Genomic DNA, 18629 nt, shown 5'->3' on the forward strand with positions numbered 1-18629 from the left:
ACAAAATAATAATCAAAATTTATAAATTTAATAAAATACCAATAGTAAAACAAAGTTAAACTAAACTTAGTCACTAACTCTATACAACAAATGAAAACATAATTAACAATTATGAAATTAGAATTAATGCAAACATAAATATCATATAATCTAAAAAAATATTAAACTTGTTGATAACTTAAACTAAGTAAATGAACTAATCTATACACACTATAATCTTAAAAATATTAATTTTTTAAAATTTGTTGATAATACTATGAGTTCTTTACACACATAAGGTGTTCGGTTTCAAGACGATATAACCTATTTAGATTAAGAAATTCTTAATACATTTTAGGTACGAAGTATGACAAATATTAAATCAAACTGCACTTTTTACTAAAATTAAATAGTATTAATAATTCATCTTGATGGTATTAATCTATTTAGATAAAGTATGTGTTGAGCAATTTATCTGGATAGTATTAACAAACTTAAATATAAAAAATATGTTTACATAAATAAAGCTATAATGAGAAATAAATGAACAATTAAAAAAAATACTTTTACTCTCAATATTTTTATCTTTGGAGATGATGATGATACTTCGACATTGTCATAGATATATTAATGTGGCGCGATGAGACAATAAAGAGCTAACACGGTGAAAAAGATGGTGAAGCTCGGGACAATAACGAGCTAAAAAGGTGAAAAATGTGGTGAAGTCGAACTTTGACCTATGTCATGAAGCTTCCGGGAATACAGTAGCTAAAGAATATATGATTTGGACTTCACAACTTCTGAAGAACACAAAAGCAAATGACTACACTTGTGGAGGTGAAGAAGTCATATATGAGGAGGGTTGGTGATATAGGACTTCGTCGGTGAAACGCTGAACGACGGGAACGAGCAGGTGACCAAGTTCAGGAGGAGTTTGGGATTGGGTTTTTGAAAATAAACAGAAGCAAGAAGTAGGTGACGTCAAGAGGGGAGGAGGAGTTAGGGTTTGGGATTGAGTTTTAGTAGAAGGGGAAGTTCGTGAAATTAAAATAGGTCGGGATGCATTTTCTTACTTCGGACAAGTACTTGATGTGGACAGCGACATGGACGAGCAATGACGTGGACAAGTAAAATTGGCATCTCATACATGATTTAATCATTTTAGAAGTTATGTACGGGAAATGAGTATTTTGTAAACTTAATTAGGCGGTTCAAGCTGAAATACTATAATGTAAAATTAAAATACTATAATTTTCTCATAAATATTTTGATTAAAATATTTTTATAATTTAATAATAATCTAAATCCTTCGCTTCTCCCTGTCTTTATCTCCGTCCGGCGATTTCTTACCTGACTGAGAGTTTATCCTCCTTCTCGCCATCCTCCTCCTCCACCTCCCAGGAACACCAACAAACCCTAGACAATTCTCACTTCGATCTCGATCCACGCCATGGCATCATCCTTGATGTGCCCGTCGTCCCCCAACTCTCTCCGCCTCAGACTCGGCTTCCGCTGCCGCGACTCCTCCTCCTCCTTCCTCCGAGTTCGTTTCCGCCCTTCTAATCGTCGCCTCGTGGTATCTTCCGTTGCCGGAGAGTCGGAAGGGGGTGGAGGCGCAGGGTGGGCTTGGAATGTATCTGATGCCTCGCTAGATGCTTTCGCCGGTTGGTCCGACGCGGGGAGCGGCGCAGAAGAGTCCAAGAAAAAGAAGGGGATTCGAGGTAAGGAAAGATCTTTTTGAATTTGAGACGTGTGGAGCGCCTCTTACTGTTTGATTTTACTGTCCTGGTTGACACTAGTTATCGTTCATCGTTGCTCGGCTGACGAGGAAGCTCCCGCTGAATTTGGTTCTTTCGTGCATTCATTCAGTGTCCTCTTTTTCATTAGTGTATTGAAGACACTAAATCTTTCAGATTTTCGATATATAGCTTGCATCTCTTCCTGAGGCAAACAAATTTCAATCGCATAGGCGTCTTCTATGGTAGAAGGTCTGAGTTTTCACGGAAATAAGATAACCGTTAACATTTTCAAGCCCTTTCCTAATCAATAGATTTTTTTTTTTCTAGTTGAAACCAATTCTTGATCATGGTGGTTTTCTCATCTCTGACATTCTTGTGATGAAACAATAAATGACTACCATTTAACCTTCTAAATGAATTACCTTCTGTAAAATAGCTCATCTAGCTTTTTTAGGATTATTTCATTACTTGTGTGTTAGTTTAATGATTTTCTTAACTGCCCCCAGTTAAAGAGTTATCTTCAGCTCTTAAATCTTATATATATATATATATATATATATATATATATATATATATATATATATATATGTTTGAAAATTTGGAATTGCCAATGATGATAGTTCCACTATTTCTGTGTGAAATTGTACTTTTTCATATCTTAAAACCTTGATTGGTTGGTACCAATTACTTTGTATAATTACTTTTTCAATATGATTTTTGGATTACTGATGTCACTTCTCTGTTAGTTTCTTTTCAGATGTGATGGGATTAACACTAGTTGGATCTCTCTTTGCTGCTGGAGTTGCATTCACAACATTAGTTTATATCAATAAAAATCTGTCTGGTATGTGTAGTTAATGACATTGCTTGAATTTTATGTTGTTCTTATAAATTGGTTATTTTTCATCTGAAAAGTTATCTGTCCTAATGGATATTTTATGTACTGGATGTGATATTTTGAATATCTCTTGCACTTGCTCCTTTATCTTTCTTTGTTCTTAGAAGCTAAATCATAATTGAATATATCTTTCTTGTACCCACGCCTTTATCTTTCTTTCCTATTATATGATAAATCATACTATTAGCTATCCTTCCATGTTCTTGTTCCTCAGGGACCAAGAATCGAGTGGATCCATCAAAGGAGTTCACGACTTCGTATGATACAAGGACAGAAGGTGATCAAGTTAGCAACGATTTTGATGTGATTTTGACTGAAAAAGATGACATGACCAGTAACTTCCATGAAGACAATGAGACAGGTACAAGCAAAGATTTGCCTCTTAAATATGTTTCTGGAGATATTAGTGAGAGCAGATATGATTACGTGCAGAAATTGGAAAGTACATTGTTAGAAAATGTTAGATCTGTTGGGGGATCTCTAAGTCTAAATGATGTAGAATTGGTGAAAGATGCCGATCGGAATAACTTTCTGCAGTCACCTATAACGGACTGCACTAATTGTCCAGTTGTGCCAGACATTAGTGAACAAGTTTTACTAGAAAAGCTTGTCAAATCAGATCTCGATATTGTCGAAGAACAGATGCTCGAGTATGATTCAGTTAGTGTTTCAAAAGGACATAACTTAGGTGCCAGTGGCTTTTCTGCTGCATATTCTGTACCATTATCTACATATGTGTGTCAAAAAAAACAACCTAATTCAGAGTGTGACAATGAAATTGATAGATCTTCATTTATTAAGCCACTTTTACCTGAGAAATCTTTCTCCCTTTCTGGTATACCTGCTCCTCTCGATCCTGCAGTTCAACAGGTACTCCCTGGAAAGGTTTTGGTTCCTGGAATTATTGATCAGGTTCAGGGGCAAGCGCTTGCAGCATTGCAGGTTTTGAAGGTAGTGCCTTCCCTCCTTAGCAGTTAGGTTAATTTGTCAGACACTTGACTTGATACTCTGCAGCAGTCAATATGCTTTTGTGGTAATAATTGTCATATTGCTCATATTATGGATGTGTATCATGTGATAAGAACTTTGATGCTCTTATAGCAGAAATTTATTTTGTAGCAAGGCATATAACATCTTTTTCTTATTAATACAAGGGCCTGATTGCTAAGGTTGTTGGTATCAGACAAGATAGTTACACTGTTTAATATTGAATCATAATAAAGTATTTCATTTTCCATTCTTTCTTATTTTTTTTCTTTGTTTAATATATCATGATGATATTATCCTTGTTTCTCTAAGGTGATGCATTGATCCTAGATGAAGACTGTAACCTATGTAGTGTTCTGGCCACTATCTGTCCTATGCATACATCATAAATCTTTTTTGCGTATCCCAAAGTTAGTTAAGATCTGAGCATACTTTTGTTGGGACCAAGGGGACCTGGGTTTTTTTTTTTTTTTGGGGCTTGGTATCTACCTCCTTGAGATGACTAATTCAAGGATCCACAGTGCACACATCTAAAGTATGAAAACACTCCTTCTCGGAAATAATTTGGAGGTGAAGCAGTCTCTTACAAGCTCACAACACAAAATACATCAAGAAGAACAAGAACAAATACGATGAAATCTTACACAAGATTACAACAATGAAATCTTAGCTTGCTCTCTTATTGTTACTTGAATTTGCCTGTTGGTAGAAGGAAATGCAACAACACTTAGCTCCAAGAACTCCCAAGAACTGGCGTTGAGTGTTGTTGAAAACGATCATGAAAAACCCTTTTCTATAGTTACCTCAGGCACCTTAATCGCTTAAGAATCTCTTAAGCGATTACCATGTCAGCAACCTACTCAAAGCGCTTAAGGATCTCTTAAGCGATTACCATGTCAGCAACCTACTCAAAACGACTATATCTTTGAACTTAAGGGATTACTCCAATCGCTTAAGAGGGGCGGAATCGATTAGCCTAATCAATTCCGCTCCCTTATACTCGATCGCGAGAAGAGCCGTAAGTGATTAAGCTTTCTTGCTTAATCACTTACCACATCTTTTGTTTCCTTACAGAAAAGGCCTTAAGAGATTACTCTAACCGCTTAAGGCATGCTGAATCGATTCGCTACATCGATTCAGCACCATGCTGTGCTTTCGTGAAGAACCATCTTAATCGATTACCACAGGCTGAATCGTTTACCCTAAGCGATTCAGTACCCTTCTGTTCATTTGCGATATTTGAGCCTTAAGCGATAATTGCTTAAGCTCTGCCTAATCGATTTGGCAACCCTAGCTCCTAAACCCGAGTCCTAGGGTTCCTTGCCCAACTTCCGGTTAATCGTGACCTATTAGGACTCCTCATTGCGTAGCATCTGATCACACTTAACCTACTAGGATTTCTCCAATCCTTTGACCCACTTGGGCTTTTCTCCTCGTGCTAAGTGTCCAGTCCTCTATGATCCACTTGGACTTCTAAACACCAGATATCCGGTCAACTTTTGACCTAACAGGATTTTCTAATGGCTGGCTTCATTCACTAGGATTTTTCCATCTGGCAGATTTCCTCACTGCCTAGCTTCACTCACTAGGACTTTCCAACTGCCTAGCTTCACTCACCAGGAATTTCCATTTGCCTGACATTACTCGCCAGGACTTTCTACTGCTTAGCATCACTAACCAGGACTTTTTATTGTCTGGCTTCACTCACCGGGACTTTCCATCTACCTGCTTCACTCACCAGAACTTTCCTCACTACACGGCTTTACTCACCGTGACTTTCCATCTGCCTGACTTTACTTACCGGGACTTTCCACATCAAGTGTCTGGCCAGCATTGACCTAGTTGGTTTTTCTTCTTCTGCCAATCATCCCGTTGGTCTTGCCCTTGCCTAACCTCCAATTAGAACTTTCCCAATCAAGTATTCGGTCAACCTTGACCGATTACTCTCTCACTTCAAACTGGTCAACCTTTTACTAGAGGAGACTTTCACCAACATTCTTCCTAATGGATAATTGCACCTGCAATCTCCATATATTATCAAAAATCAAAAGTCAAGCTTGAGTCAAACTAGTCAACTTTGACCTAGGGACAATTGCACCAACAATCTCCCTTTTTTTTTATGTTTGATAATACATTTAAGTTAGACTCACCCAATAGCCCAACTTCTTCTTCATGCCAAAGCATGAATGAGGGTTTCACATTCTTCCCCTTTGAATATAGAGAATTTCCTAACTTAAACTCTACATTCTCCCCTTTTGACACACATCAAAAATCTTCTCTCACGATTTATCTTATGTGTTGTTCACAACTTCACAATGAAGGTCCCATACCCTTCATTTTCCTTGATGCTCACTCTTGAGCATACATCATCCAATGCTTATCATAGAGCATTTTGCAATCATTTAATGCTCCCAGAGCATTCTTCCTTTTCATACTTAAATCATGCCTTTAAGGAGATCCTCCCCCTCAAAGCATGCTCCAAACTTCTATCATTGCACCAACAATGATTTGGAGTTTCTGATCCTTTAGAAAATCCAAAATTGAAGTTGAGGTTAAAAATTTCAATCTTGAAACCAACCCTCATACTAAACTCCAAATTAGTTTTCTTTAACCATTTCATTCTTGTTTTCATCAAGAAAACTTCCTGTAAATACTTATAAATGCATTTCAGAGGGTTAGGGATAGTTAACTCGACTAAACGTGGTATAATGAAATGAAATTAGACCATTTCAGCCAAAATCAGCATCAGTAATCAATTGATGTCAGCTACCAATCGATTGTAGCTTCTCTTAATCGATTGAAGTTGAGTTTCAATCGATCACCATGTTCTAATCGATTGCCTAATCGATTAATACCTATTAATCGATCACTTGATTGATTCCGCGAGCCTATATGCTCATAGGAATTCACTCCAATCGATTGCCTTAATCGATTGGGGTGTGGTAATCAATTGATCCAATCGATTATCATAACTGAATTTCTGATTTCGATTTCAGGACGAATTTCATAAATGCATAAATAATTCTACAAAATTTTAAAAATTAAGAAACTTTCTGTAGGCATTATTTATGTCATATACTATCAGGGAAAAATAATTTTATAAGAAAATATCTCTTTTTTAAAGATTGACACACAATTGAAATCATTGAAAGCTTCAATGTTTCTTTTAGTTTGTCTCTAATTATTCAATGGTGCTTGCTATCAACAAATAGTCTTCACAAAGATTTTCAAAAACATTTTTGAAAACATATTTCAAAATCAATTTCCAACCATAATCTTTGGGCTTACTGCACATAACTTACACTTGCTTTCCCCATGATTGGATTACACATAATCTATGTGTTTTGATGAAACTAAAACTCAAATAAATGCACTAAATCAACATCTTGAGTTTTGTTCATCCTTCTAACCTCTTACTTGTATCTATATGCATCAAAACAAATATAAGTCAACTTATAGTCCTTGTGAGATGTAGATATTAGTTTTCCCCAATCTAAGAGATCATGCATTTCTAACTAGGCATTTTAAATTTTGATCATCCGCCTAAGACGTCATTTGATAATTAATGTCATTGTCCTTAATTACAAGGAATTAAAATAATACATGAAAATGATCATGACATATATCACATGCATATTTTCCAAAATAAACTCTAAATATGGAATGATGCATGTATGAGATGTATCAAAAATATCATGGCATTTTTCATAAACATATATAAATGCTAAATATGAGGTCATGACATATGATGGGCACACAATTACGGCAATTTTAGCATAAAGGAAATACCTAGACTATCTATCTAAGTATCATTAACTAATCGCTAAATTTAAAAATAATCCTTAGCTGCCTTATCTCCTTAAGAAATTGTCAAAATCCCAACTTGACATTTCTTTAACCTCTATCATAATTGTGTCAATTTAATTAGGTCCAAATCTTTAAATTTTTGGCATATTTTACTCTTCCAAAGAGTAAACAATTAATCCTTCTCATTTTCAAGGTGTCACAATGCCTTGAAAATGCCTCGAAGTGCTAACTTTATCAAAGTTGAGTTAACTACCCTTCTAATTAGTGTTGACACTCTCTAAACTTATCTAAAGTGTAAAGAACACACTCTTACAAACCTAAAATCTATTTGTGCTTCTTGGGTGTTCTAGGTATTCACTAGGGATAACCTCCCTTGATTCCTTCCTAATGACCTTCCTAGGCTTCTTAGAAACCTTGGTCACACTAGTCTCCTTAAGTCAACTCTAGGGATAGCTTCCCTTGTAACTTTGACTTGACTTCATACCTAGGGTTGGTTCCATAGTTAAATAAAACTATAAGATAAAAAGACATCCTTCTTGGCATTAGGTTTGTATCTCAAACCCCTACAACCATTGGATGAATCTTGTCTATTTTGACCTAGGGTTTTATTCTTGGACCCTTTTTCTTCATTTGTCATTTTTCTAAGGGTCCTCTCTAATTTTCCAAGTCTTGATTTGAAGACTTGATTTTCCTTCCATAAATCCTCAAACTTAGATTTTTCATTTATCTTTTGAGATTTTTTTCTTTTAGGCATATATCTATTTTTCTTAGATTTCTTCCCTAAATCATTTTTCACCTTCCTATCCTTAAGTAAGGTAGTTCTAGCATGATATGTTACATACTTTTTCTTAATCTTATCATGCTTCCTATTTTCATGATAAATAATATTAAAATGATATAAATTATTTCTAGCATGCTTTTTATCATTTCTTAAAGGGATTGCCCCAATAAATGATACTTTGGGTATGTTCTTAAGAGCTCCCCTTGAATTGAGCTTTCTCCTTGGCTCTTGATTGGAATCCTCTCCCTTGGACATTGATTCTAGTAGTGACCCTTTTGATTGCAAGAAAAGCATCTAATATGCTCCCTGCTTTTACGTACCAAGGCTTGTGTCTTCTTTGATTTCTCTTTTGCCTTGAGTGCCACTTGAGCTTTTTTCTTGGCTAATTTAGGACACTTACTCTTGTAATATCCTTTTTCCCTACACTCAAAGTAAATAATATGATTTTTATTATTACAACTTGAGATTTTTATACCTTCACATGTATGAGTGGCACAAGATCCTCCATTTGATCTTTCTTGATATGTAGAATGGCACAATCTCCATTCGATCCTGATGTAGAAGCTTCTTCTTGATCCAACATTGATAATCTATGCTTCCCCTCAATTTTTAAGGTGGATGCCTCTTGACTTTCTTCATCCTTGGATGTTGAGCATCTCTCAATCTCCAAATCTTCATGCACATGAAACAAAGAGTTTCCCTCTTTGCCTCTATCGTTGCACTCCATTGAGGATGGATCTTCATAGAGCTTCACCAATTTGCTCCATAGCTCCTTGGCATCTTCATAATCTCCAATTTGGCTCAAAATGTTGCTTGGCAATAAATTGATCAATAATTTGGTCATTTTATCATTGACCTCGTATCTTTGGATTTGTTCCTCGCTCCATTTGCTTCTCTTGATGAGTTTGCCTTTGCTAACGCTTGAAGTTTCAAATCCCTCCATTGGGCAAACCATTGCTCTATCTCCATCATGAGAAAATTTTTGATCATTGATTTCCAAAGATCGAAGCTTGAAGATATGAATGGTGGAGGCGCCCTAATATCATATCCGAGTCCATCTCAAAGATCCATCTTGAAGTTAAGCTCTCTAGATGAAATATTTGACTTGTTGACTTTAGGGCTTCAACTTCTTCTTCCTCTAGCTCGTTGCCCTTTCCGACGATGAGTCCGTTGAAGAGCGATCTCACTCGGATACCAATTATTAGAACCAAAAGAATTTAGATATATTCACAATGGTATGATGTTATCCACTTTGGACCTAAGCCCTCATAGTTTTGCTTTTGGGCTTACCAAATGTCTCATATTAATGGAGATATCTTTCCCATCCTTTTCATGTGTTTTCAATGTGGAACTTTATTTGCAACCCAACAATCCCCCGCTCAAGCCTATTCGCTTAATGTCATCTGATCCTTGACCCACCAGGACTTTCCTGCCTCTAGGTCCAACTAACCTATTAGAACTTTCTTGCCCCTCAGTCCAACTGACTTACTAAGTCTTCCTTGCCTAGCCGCAATTAGGACTTCTCTGTTTGGTTTAGTGTCTGGTCAGCTTGATCTAGACATGGGAGCCCTTACTTTCTTCGTTAGAGGTCAATATTCCACCGACATAGCTCGATTGGATAATGGTTCTTTTGCACAGTCGACGGTTAGTCCTTTTAGCCGTCTGGGCTCTAATACCACTTGTTGGGACCAAGGGGAGCTAGAGGGGGTGAATAGCTCGCTCGCTTAGATGAAAATGATCTTGCAGTGGAATACTTGAAGCGAACAACTCTTCAATGCTAACACAAAGGATTTACTTGGTATCTGTCTCCTTAAGGTAACTAATCCAAGGATTCACCCAGTGCACACATCTACACTATGAAAACACTCCTTATCGGAAACAATCCGGAGGCGGACAAACCTCTTACAAGCTCACAACACAAAATACATCGAGAAGAGCAAGAACAAATACGATGAAATTTTACACAAGATTACAACAATGATATCTTAGCTTGCTTTAGAAGGAAATGCAACAACACTTAGCTCCAATAACTCCAAGAACTGGCGTTAAGTGCTGTTGTTGAAAATGGTCACGAAAAATCCTCTTTTAGGGTTACCTCGGGTGCCTTAATCACTTAAGAATCTCTTAAGTGATTACCACGTTGGCAATCTGCTTAGAACGACTATATCTTTGAACTTAAGCGATTACCCCAATCACTTAAGAGCGGCAGAATCGATTAGCCTGATCGATTCTGCTCCCTTCTACTCGATCGCGAAAAGAGTCGTAAGTGATTAAGTTGCCTTGCTTAATTGCTTACAACAACTTCTGTTTCCTTACCGAAAAGGCCTTAAGTGATTACTTTAATCGCTTAAGACATGTTGAATCAATTCACCAGATCGATTCAACACCATGCCGTGCTTTCGTGAAGAACCATCTTAATCGATTAAGATTATCCCTTAATCGATTACCATGTGCTGAATCACTTACCCTAAGCGATTCAGCACCCTTCTGTTCATTTGCGATATTTGAGACTTAAGCGATTAAGCTCTAGCCTAATCGCTTAAGCTCTTCCTAATCGATTTGACAACCCTAGCTCCTAAATCCGAGTCCTAGGGTTCATTGCCCAGTATTCGGTCAACCGTGACCTGTTAGGACTCCTCATTACCTAGCATCCGGTCACCCTTGACCTGCTGAGACTTTTCCACCAAGTGTCCGGTCGGTCCTTTGACTCACTTGGAGTTTTCTCCTCGTGCCAAATGTTTGGTCCTCCATGATCCACTTGGACTTTCAAACACCAGGTATCCGGTCAACCTTTGACCTACCTGGATTTTTCAATGCATGGCTTCACTCGTCAGGACTTTTCACTATTTAGCTTCCCTCACTAGGATTTTCCTACCTGGCTTCACTTACTAGGACTTTCCAACTGTCTGACTTCACTTACTAGGACTTTCCAACTGTCTGACTTCACTTACTTTCCATTTGTCTGGCTTCACTCACCAAAACTTTCTAATGTCGGGTTTCACTCACCAGGACTTTCCATCTGCCTGACTTCACTCACCAAGACTTTCCTTATTGTCCGGCTTCATTCACCAGGATTTTCCATCTGCCTGGCTTCATTCACTAAGACTTTCCATACCAAGTGTTTTGTCAACATTGACCCACTTGATTTTTCTTCTTCTGACAATTATCCCCTTAGCCTTGCCCTTGCTTAACCTCTAGTTAGAACTTTCCCAGTTAAGTATCCGGCCAATCTTGACCTACTTGACTACTCTCTCACTTCAAACTGATCAACCTTTGACTAAAGGAGACATGCACCAACATTCTCCCTAATGGACAATTGTACCTGCAATCTCATATATTGTCAAACATCAAAGCTTGAGTCAAATTGGTCAACTCACCCAGGGACAATTGCACCAACAACTTTGATTTAGTGAAATTGACTGGTTAGATAAGGGGCTTCTTTAATTTTCTTAATTGCGGTTTCTTTTGCTAAAGTCACACGAAGCTACTAGGAAGAATCATCCATCGCCCTTGGGTTACCATTTGTTCAGCATTATGTTGTGTGTCATGCAAGTCATGTCATCATGTCAATACGTTTTTATGAAAATTATTATGTCATCATAGTATATATCTCTATGAATAGTGTTGCATCAGTTTCAATTGTGTAGTGTTTGGTGTGCAATTTAACTTCTAATCCATGATGTATATGGAAATTGCAAATTAGTGGAACAGGAAGCTTTGCTACCAAAAATTGTTGCTTAATACAGCCAGTCAATGTATCGTTATATCTTGCAAGTGTCTTGCATCTACATTTCTTTTTTGAACTTATATGCCCAGAGTTGCTAGAATTCTTGACACACCGGATTCATTGTTATAGATCATTGAGGTTGATGCTCAACAAGGTGATTTTTGTTCTCGACGTGAGTATGCTCGTTGGCTGGTATCTGCAAGCAATGTCTTTGCAAGGTTTAACTTCTTCATTCTATGTGATAGTGTAAATGGGCTACAATTTAATGTTTTCTTGTTTTTTAATGAGTTGTAACAAATCTTGTTTAATAGGCCAATTGCCTTTCCATGTCAATTCTGTTCTTCTCATTAAATTTAAGTTTTCCTTAATGGTGGAAGCATTGTTTGTTGCCTTCATTAAATCTTGTTTTTCCATTGGGAGGATATTGGGAGAACCATAGAAAATAAGGAGGTTCTAACTGGTTTTGCTTATTGAAGGAAACCTACCTATAAAGCTCTAAATTCTTAAAATCTACCCAGAAGTTTACCTTTAGTTTCCCTTGATTTTATTTGGGTAATTAATATGGTTCATTTTGCACAGAGTTATTCTTGATAGAGATTTGTATGTGGGCATTACGTCTACTGAGTTAACTCATGATAGTTAGTTATACAAGAATAAAACTACTGTTTCTTAAATGGACACTGCTTGGTAAATTTCCAAAACTGAGGTATTCCTTGCCCCATGTATTTCTGAAAAATGGAGGCATCCTGTTCAAATTGTTGATGAATTTAAGTGCAATCAATTAAGTTTTCCAGCTACTTGTGAGTTGTTCTAGGTTTCTATACAACTTTCTTGCCTATGACTACTGAAGTTATAAGCAGGATTATGATCTAAAAAGATGCTTCTAGACAGTGTTTGTATTCAGACCCATAACCTTAACCTTGTGATGACTTATTTGAATGATTTTTCACCCAGTTATTAAGCAATCTTTGAGTTTCTAACCTCTCAAATATCCTTGGTGAGAAAAAAAAAGTTTCTTTTCTAAATTTATATGAACGGCTTTGGCCAAAGTTATTACAAATCTTTGACTCTGTAACCTTAAAAATGGAGTACTTTTTCAAATGCCTCTCTTCTTTAAAATACAGGAGTGCTTTTTCAAAAGTGTATCCAGCAATGTACATAGAAAATGTGACTGAACTTGCATTTGATGACGTGACACCAGAAGATCCTGATTTTCCTTCTATTCAAGGTATGAATTGGTATCAATTTGGATACTATTTATTTGTGTTTGATGCTTGGTATCTTTTCTTGTCTTGATTTTAAGCATTTTCATTGATGAACCTCACATAATAGGCTTGGCTGAAGCTGGACTGATTTCTAGCAAGCTGTCAAAACAAGGCTCTGTCAATAAATGTGATGACTGTAATCTTTTCTCTCCTGAATGGTGATAATCTTGGGATCTCAAGACCATATCCAAAATATATACAGATAAATGTCTAATTGGTGCCACTTAACTCACTTGCATTGCAGCCCTGTTTCACGTCAGGATCTTGTTAGCTGGAAGATGGCATTAGAAAAGCGGCAACTTCTGAAAGTTGACAAAAATGTAACAAGATTAAATTATCTCATTAAACTTTAAAACTGATAATACATTGGTATTAATATAGTGGTATCTTTGATGATCAGAAATTGTACCAGTCCACTGGCTATATAGACATTGACAAGATAAATCCAGATGCTTGGCCTGCTTTGTTAGCCGACTTTTCAGCAGGAGAACAAGGAATCACTGCTCTTGCTTTCGGTAATGCTTTTTATCTACAGTTTTGCCTTGTTGGGTTGGGTGAATGAAATATATTTATGGCATGTTAATTGACCAATAGGTTATACTAGATTATTTCAACCTGAGAAACCTGTGACAAAAGCACAAGCTGCCATTGCGATTGCAACTGGTGATGCTGCTGAGGTTGTTGGCGAGGAGCTTGCTCGTATTGAAGCAGAATCATTGGCAGAAATTGCTGTGAATGCTCATACTGATTTGGTGTCACAAGTGGAAAAAGATATTAATGCCAGCTTTGAGAAAGAGCTTGCCAGGGAAAGGCAGAAGACAAAGGCCTTGGAGAAGTTGGCGGAAGAGGCAAGGCTGGAATTGGATAGACTAAGGAAGCAGAAAGAGGAGGAAAAATATGCTTTGCAAAGGAGTCATGCTGCTGTTGAGTCTGAAATGGAATTCATTGCAAGGCTAAAACATGAGGTGGAAGAACAATTAGAGAGCCTAATAAGTAAGAAGCTGGAGATGGCTTCTGAGAGGGATAGAATGAACCAACTTCGCAAGGAATTAGAAAGCGAGAACCAGGTCATTGCTAGGTTACAGTATGAGCTGGAGGTTGAGAGAAAGGCTTTGTCCATGACCAGGTAAATTTTTTTCTTAGTTCTGTATTGAGAATGCCAGTGTTATATATCTCCTTTCCACTTAGATAATTGCTTCACATGTCCAGCGTTTCATGATATTCAGAATAACCACATTGATCTGTCCAGAATTACTGATCCTATGCTCACAGCTTTGCCTAACTGCATTGGTTACATTAACTCTGCCGGCTTCATTTTTTTTTTTTTTTTGAGTTCTTGGTCACAGTTTTGGTCTTAATTCTACAAATTGACAGTATAGCATTTGATTTGGCTTGTTGAGGTTGTAACTTCTATTAGTTCTTTGATTATTAAATATATTTTTTTTCATATCTACTATGGGGAATACTGGATCAGATCACAATCTAAATGCTATTAGTTCTCCAGGGTATGGGCAGAGGAAGAGGCAAAACGAGCAAGAGAGCACATGAGAGCTTTGGAGGAAGCAAGGCAGCAGTGGGAAAGGCATGGCATCAAAGTCATAGTAGATGGAGACCTCCAAGATGATGCATCCATTATTACTACATGGCTTACTGCTGCAGAACAACCACCCGTCAATGAGGCCATTGGTCGAGGAGAGAATTTGAGGATGAAGTTGAAAGAAATGGCTGCTGAGATGAAACTTCGATCTTCATTTGTTATTGACAAAATCAGCCAGAAGATTCTTGCTTTAATTTCAGCTTTGAAGCTGCAAGTCGCAAAGGCCTCTGAGCAAGTTATCAAGATCCAGAATGCTGGAGTTTCTAAAGCTGCAGTTATGATGAATGATTTGAAGGAGAATGCATCAGGGATCAACAGAGTTATCAGCCATAGAGCCAGGAGAGTTGTTGAGGACTGCAAAGGCAGTGTTGGAAAAATCACACAGAAATTCAAGGCATGAGAGAATCAATGAGAATAACTTCATTCTTGGTCTTGATTTATATGCACCAGATGAGACCTTAAATCAAACTTCATCACTTTGGAGATAAGAGAATAGAAGATCCAATAAAGTTCGAGTTCCAAAATAACTCCTCCGGGAGTTTTTTCTTTAACTTGCACATATGTTACCAATTTTTTAACAGTATACGTCTCTAGCAGCTACAATTTTGTTAGCTTCAACCATGCTACAGGATGTAGGTTCGTTTACGTTATGATCGATCATGTCCTTAGGACATGTACCACATCATAGCCGGTGGAGATTCCCGAATTGAATGCTTTTATCAATGTGATAGAATTGGTAAAAATCCTTTTATATCTTCATTTATTTTACTTGCTGAATTAAATCTTCTGGCATGATTCTGTTTACTTCCCATGAATTGGCACTTATAATGCTTACTGCTATGGAGGATTGTGAATAAATTGAGCTCGCAGTACTTGATCTCTCTTATGCTTGTTATTGTTTACCTTTTTGAGCTTTATCAAAAGCACTTTTAAAAGGTCCATGTGAGCGTGGAGAAGTGTTGAATTGCAGGCTATTCATCTCCAATCTCAACGTTTTTGTAGCCTGCAACAAGCTATCAGAATTCCTGGAACGTTTTTATTGGCAATTAGGTCAGTGTTTCCTTTGTGGCATCATCATCATTGAGCATGTTCTATCCTGGGGCGCACTCTCTGACTCCAGAACACCTGTTTTTTTTTCCTTTTGTTTTTTGTCATCACTTGCCTCTCATTACAGTCGAATCCCTAAGCTTAACAAGGTTGCTAACTTTTATTAGCTTCAAAAGCCGGCTACATATGATCTAATTTGTTTGGTTAGTCCTATCAATTTCGCTAATTTGCTTTGCTCAACATGTCTAATTTGAACAAACGTAAACAATTCACGCTAACAAATACAATTCACGTTAACAAATACAAGGACAAACAATTATATATTGATGGTTATTAGACAAGAACCATTAGTTGTTCATTGTTACTCGTAGATTATTGAATTCATTGTCAGTGAATGATTAATCTAGTGCTAAATCCATGGCGTCTAAATTATTAATGGCCATAGATACTGATTAAATTGTTCTTTTAATGGCTCGGACTTTGAGCCTGACTGACTGTGCACTACCCTTGAAACGAGTTTCCCTGTTTTAGTTTCTTAATCTTGCTGCAATACTATCAAAATTTTCCGTAGTTAATATATGTACGGATAATTATTTTAACAGATATTGAATTAATTTTTATTAAGTATAAAATATCCTGTTAAATATTTAATTTTTCCCATATTAGGATTCTCAGGGCTAGGAAAAGGACCTTCTTCATAATTTACCTCTTTTAAAAGATTATAAGATCGTCCGATGGAACCGCTACGGCGACTTCATCTTTTACTCTAATACTTGTTGAATATTGGGATCTTAAATGGACCAAAATGATTTAGAGAAAGGAAGCCATCAATTGTTGAAAGTCGTAATTGACTTCAAAATTGAAATCTACGATTCGCGTAGATAGATTTAGACTATTAATTTGCTCAAAACCGATTAAGGGTGAATGAGAAATTAATGTTTAAAGTCAGCCCAAAATAACATTTATTATTCATTAATAAAGTGCATGGGAGAATAATCTCACATCGGAAATTCTCGATGTGTATTCTCTACTTATTAATGAAGATGTATTAATGGAGTTAACACAAAAATAAAAGGACAGGTTACCCCTTAGCCCAGGGCGAGCAGGTGCTCACACCCGTGAGCCCGCCACCCGCCATGTGCGCACGTGCGCAATGGGCGCTTTGTAGGCGCACTTTGCACTTCGCATTGAGGAGCTTAAATTTATGCTCCAGGTGACATTGCAGTGCCTACGTGGCACTCGGGTGACGTGTCAGGCTCGTACCTGACGTGACAGCACCTATGCGGCATCCTCGCTGGACAGTTGACTTAGGGAATGGATGGCTACCGTTGATCAACGTTGATCAAATAGGTATGATGGATCGCTTGTGATGCGATCTAGAGCGTTGGATCGCAAAGAGTAACGATCGCTTGATGATACGATCGAATCAATGGATCCAGATCCGATGGCCGATGACAATAGGCGGGATCTGAGGGTCACAACTCCTCAGATCTGATGGATGAGATTGAAGTGGGCTTGGTGAAGGGTTACAACCCTTCAGAATGAATGATCTAGATCGATCCAGCCCAAGGAACACATCCACTCATCCAAAGGACAATCAACCTCTTCTTTCAGTATAAATAGAACCCTCCAGATGATGGAAAATTCACTCAATCATCTCTTCTCTTCCTCAAGCATTCATCTCATCTTGTGCATTCAAGAGTCCAAGAAGTCTACTAGAAGGTTCGCTGGTCTCGGAAGTCGGAGTGCTACGATTCCGAGACGTTCGTCGTCGTTGTATCTTGGGAACGAATTGCAACAATCCGTTAAGCACCATAGCGAAGCAATATCGTTTACGGAGATAGTGTCGAACACTAGCATCGACGATCAGTTTGCATACTCCAGAAGCTACCCGGGGATCAACAGTCGTAAACGATATTTCCTGCAAACTGATATGGCTACCAACGACATTCCGACGGCCGTTCCGACCGTCGTTCCGACCGCCATTCCGACAACCATTCCGCACGGAGAAATTCACCGGAACCGACTTCAAAAGATGGCAGCAGAAGATGCTGTTTTATCTAACAATGCTAAACCTTGTACGATTTTTGCACGAAGACACGCCAGCCTCTACGGAAGGTAGTAAGGCTGCTAGCGATGCGTGGTCTCACGGAGATTTTCTGTGCCGCAATTATATACTCAACGCCTTGGACAACACGTTATATAACGTAGATTGTTCTCTGGAGACGGCGAAATCTTTGTGGGAATCCCTTGAGAAGAAATACAAGACCGAAAATGCTGGATTGAAGAAATTCATTGTCGGTCGGTTTTTGGATTTCAATATGGTGGACTCAAAAAGCGTCTCATCTCAAGTCCAAGATATGCAATTAATACTGCATGATCTGGACGCCGAAGGCATGAAGCTGAACGAGACATTCGCAGTTGCTGCGGTAATTGAGAAGCTCCCTTCGTCATGGAAGGATTTCAAGAATTACCTAAAGCACAAGCAAAAGGAAATAGGGCTGCAAGACCTGATCCTGAGGCTACGAATAGAGGAGGATAATCGAAAGTTATCCGACTCCAGAGGAACCAAGCGGACTATAGACGAAATGTCCAACCTGGTCGAGCCGAACGCCAAAAAGCCGAAGCAGTTCAAAAAGAAGGCTCAAGCAAAGAAGTTCAAAGGCTTCTGCTACAACTGTGGAAAGGCAGGACACCTATCCAAGGACTGCAGACGCCCAAAGAAGCCAACCAAGGGGCCAAAGGATGTTGCGAATCATGTCGCAACCTCTCTTGAGGACTTGGATCTCACTGCGGTTGTAT

At 37.9% G+C, this 18629-nt stretch overlaps 1 protein-coding gene across 3 annotated transcripts; it reads left to right on the forward strand.

Moving 5' to 3' along the window:
• Nucleotides 1-1292: 1292 nt before the first annotated feature.
• On the forward strand, nucleotides 1293-15539 carry LOC122041468. 3 transcript variants are annotated; one of them, XM_042601158.1, is made up of 11 exons: nucleotides 1293-1700; nucleotides 2476-2562; nucleotides 2831-2977; nucleotides 3479-3567; nucleotides 12048-12136; nucleotides 13043-13146; nucleotides 13251-13341; nucleotides 13428-13503; nucleotides 13584-13698; nucleotides 13778-14309; nucleotides 14688-15539. In XM_042601158.1, exons 1-11 carry the CDS (start codon nucleotides 1430-1432, stop codon nucleotides 15178-15180), a joined length of 2094 nt encoding a protein of 697 aa, XP_042457092.1. In that variant the 5' UTR covers nucleotides 1293-1429; the 3' UTR covers nucleotides 15181-15539. The 3 variants fall into 3 exon arrangements, with proteins under 3 accessions (XP_042457092.1, XP_042457090.1, XP_042457091.1); XM_042601156.1 differs by having other exon boundaries at nucleotides 2831-3567; XM_042601157.1 differs by having other exon boundaries at nucleotides 1561-1700; nucleotides 2465-2562; nucleotides 2831-3567.
• Nucleotides 15540-18629: the final 3090 nt, after the last annotated feature.

The sequence above is a fragment of the Zingiber officinale genome, chromosome 2A (genome assembly GCF_018446385.1).
Source record: "Zingiber officinale cultivar Zhangliang chromosome 2A, Zo_v1.1, whole genome shotgun sequence".
Lineage (NCBI taxonomy): Eukaryota > Viridiplantae > Streptophyta > Magnoliopsida > Zingiberales > Zingiberaceae > Zingiber > Zingiber officinale.

What these genes read in the sequence shown, in the direction of transcription:
- LOC122041468 (XM_042601156.1), top strand. Translation starts at nt 1,430, where the DNA reads ATGGCATCATCCTTGATGTGCCCGTCGTCCCCCAACTCTCTCCGCCTC. An exon ending in AATCTTTTCTCTCCTGAATG is followed by an intron (nt 13,342 to 13,427) that starts GTGATAATCTTG and finishes CTTGCATTGCAG; the next exon opens with CCCTGTTTCACGTCAGGATC. An exon ending in TTCTGAAAGTTGACAAAAAT is followed by an intron (nt 13,504 to 13,583) that starts GTAACAAGATTA and finishes TTTGATGATCAG; the next exon opens with AAATTGTACCAGTCCACTGG.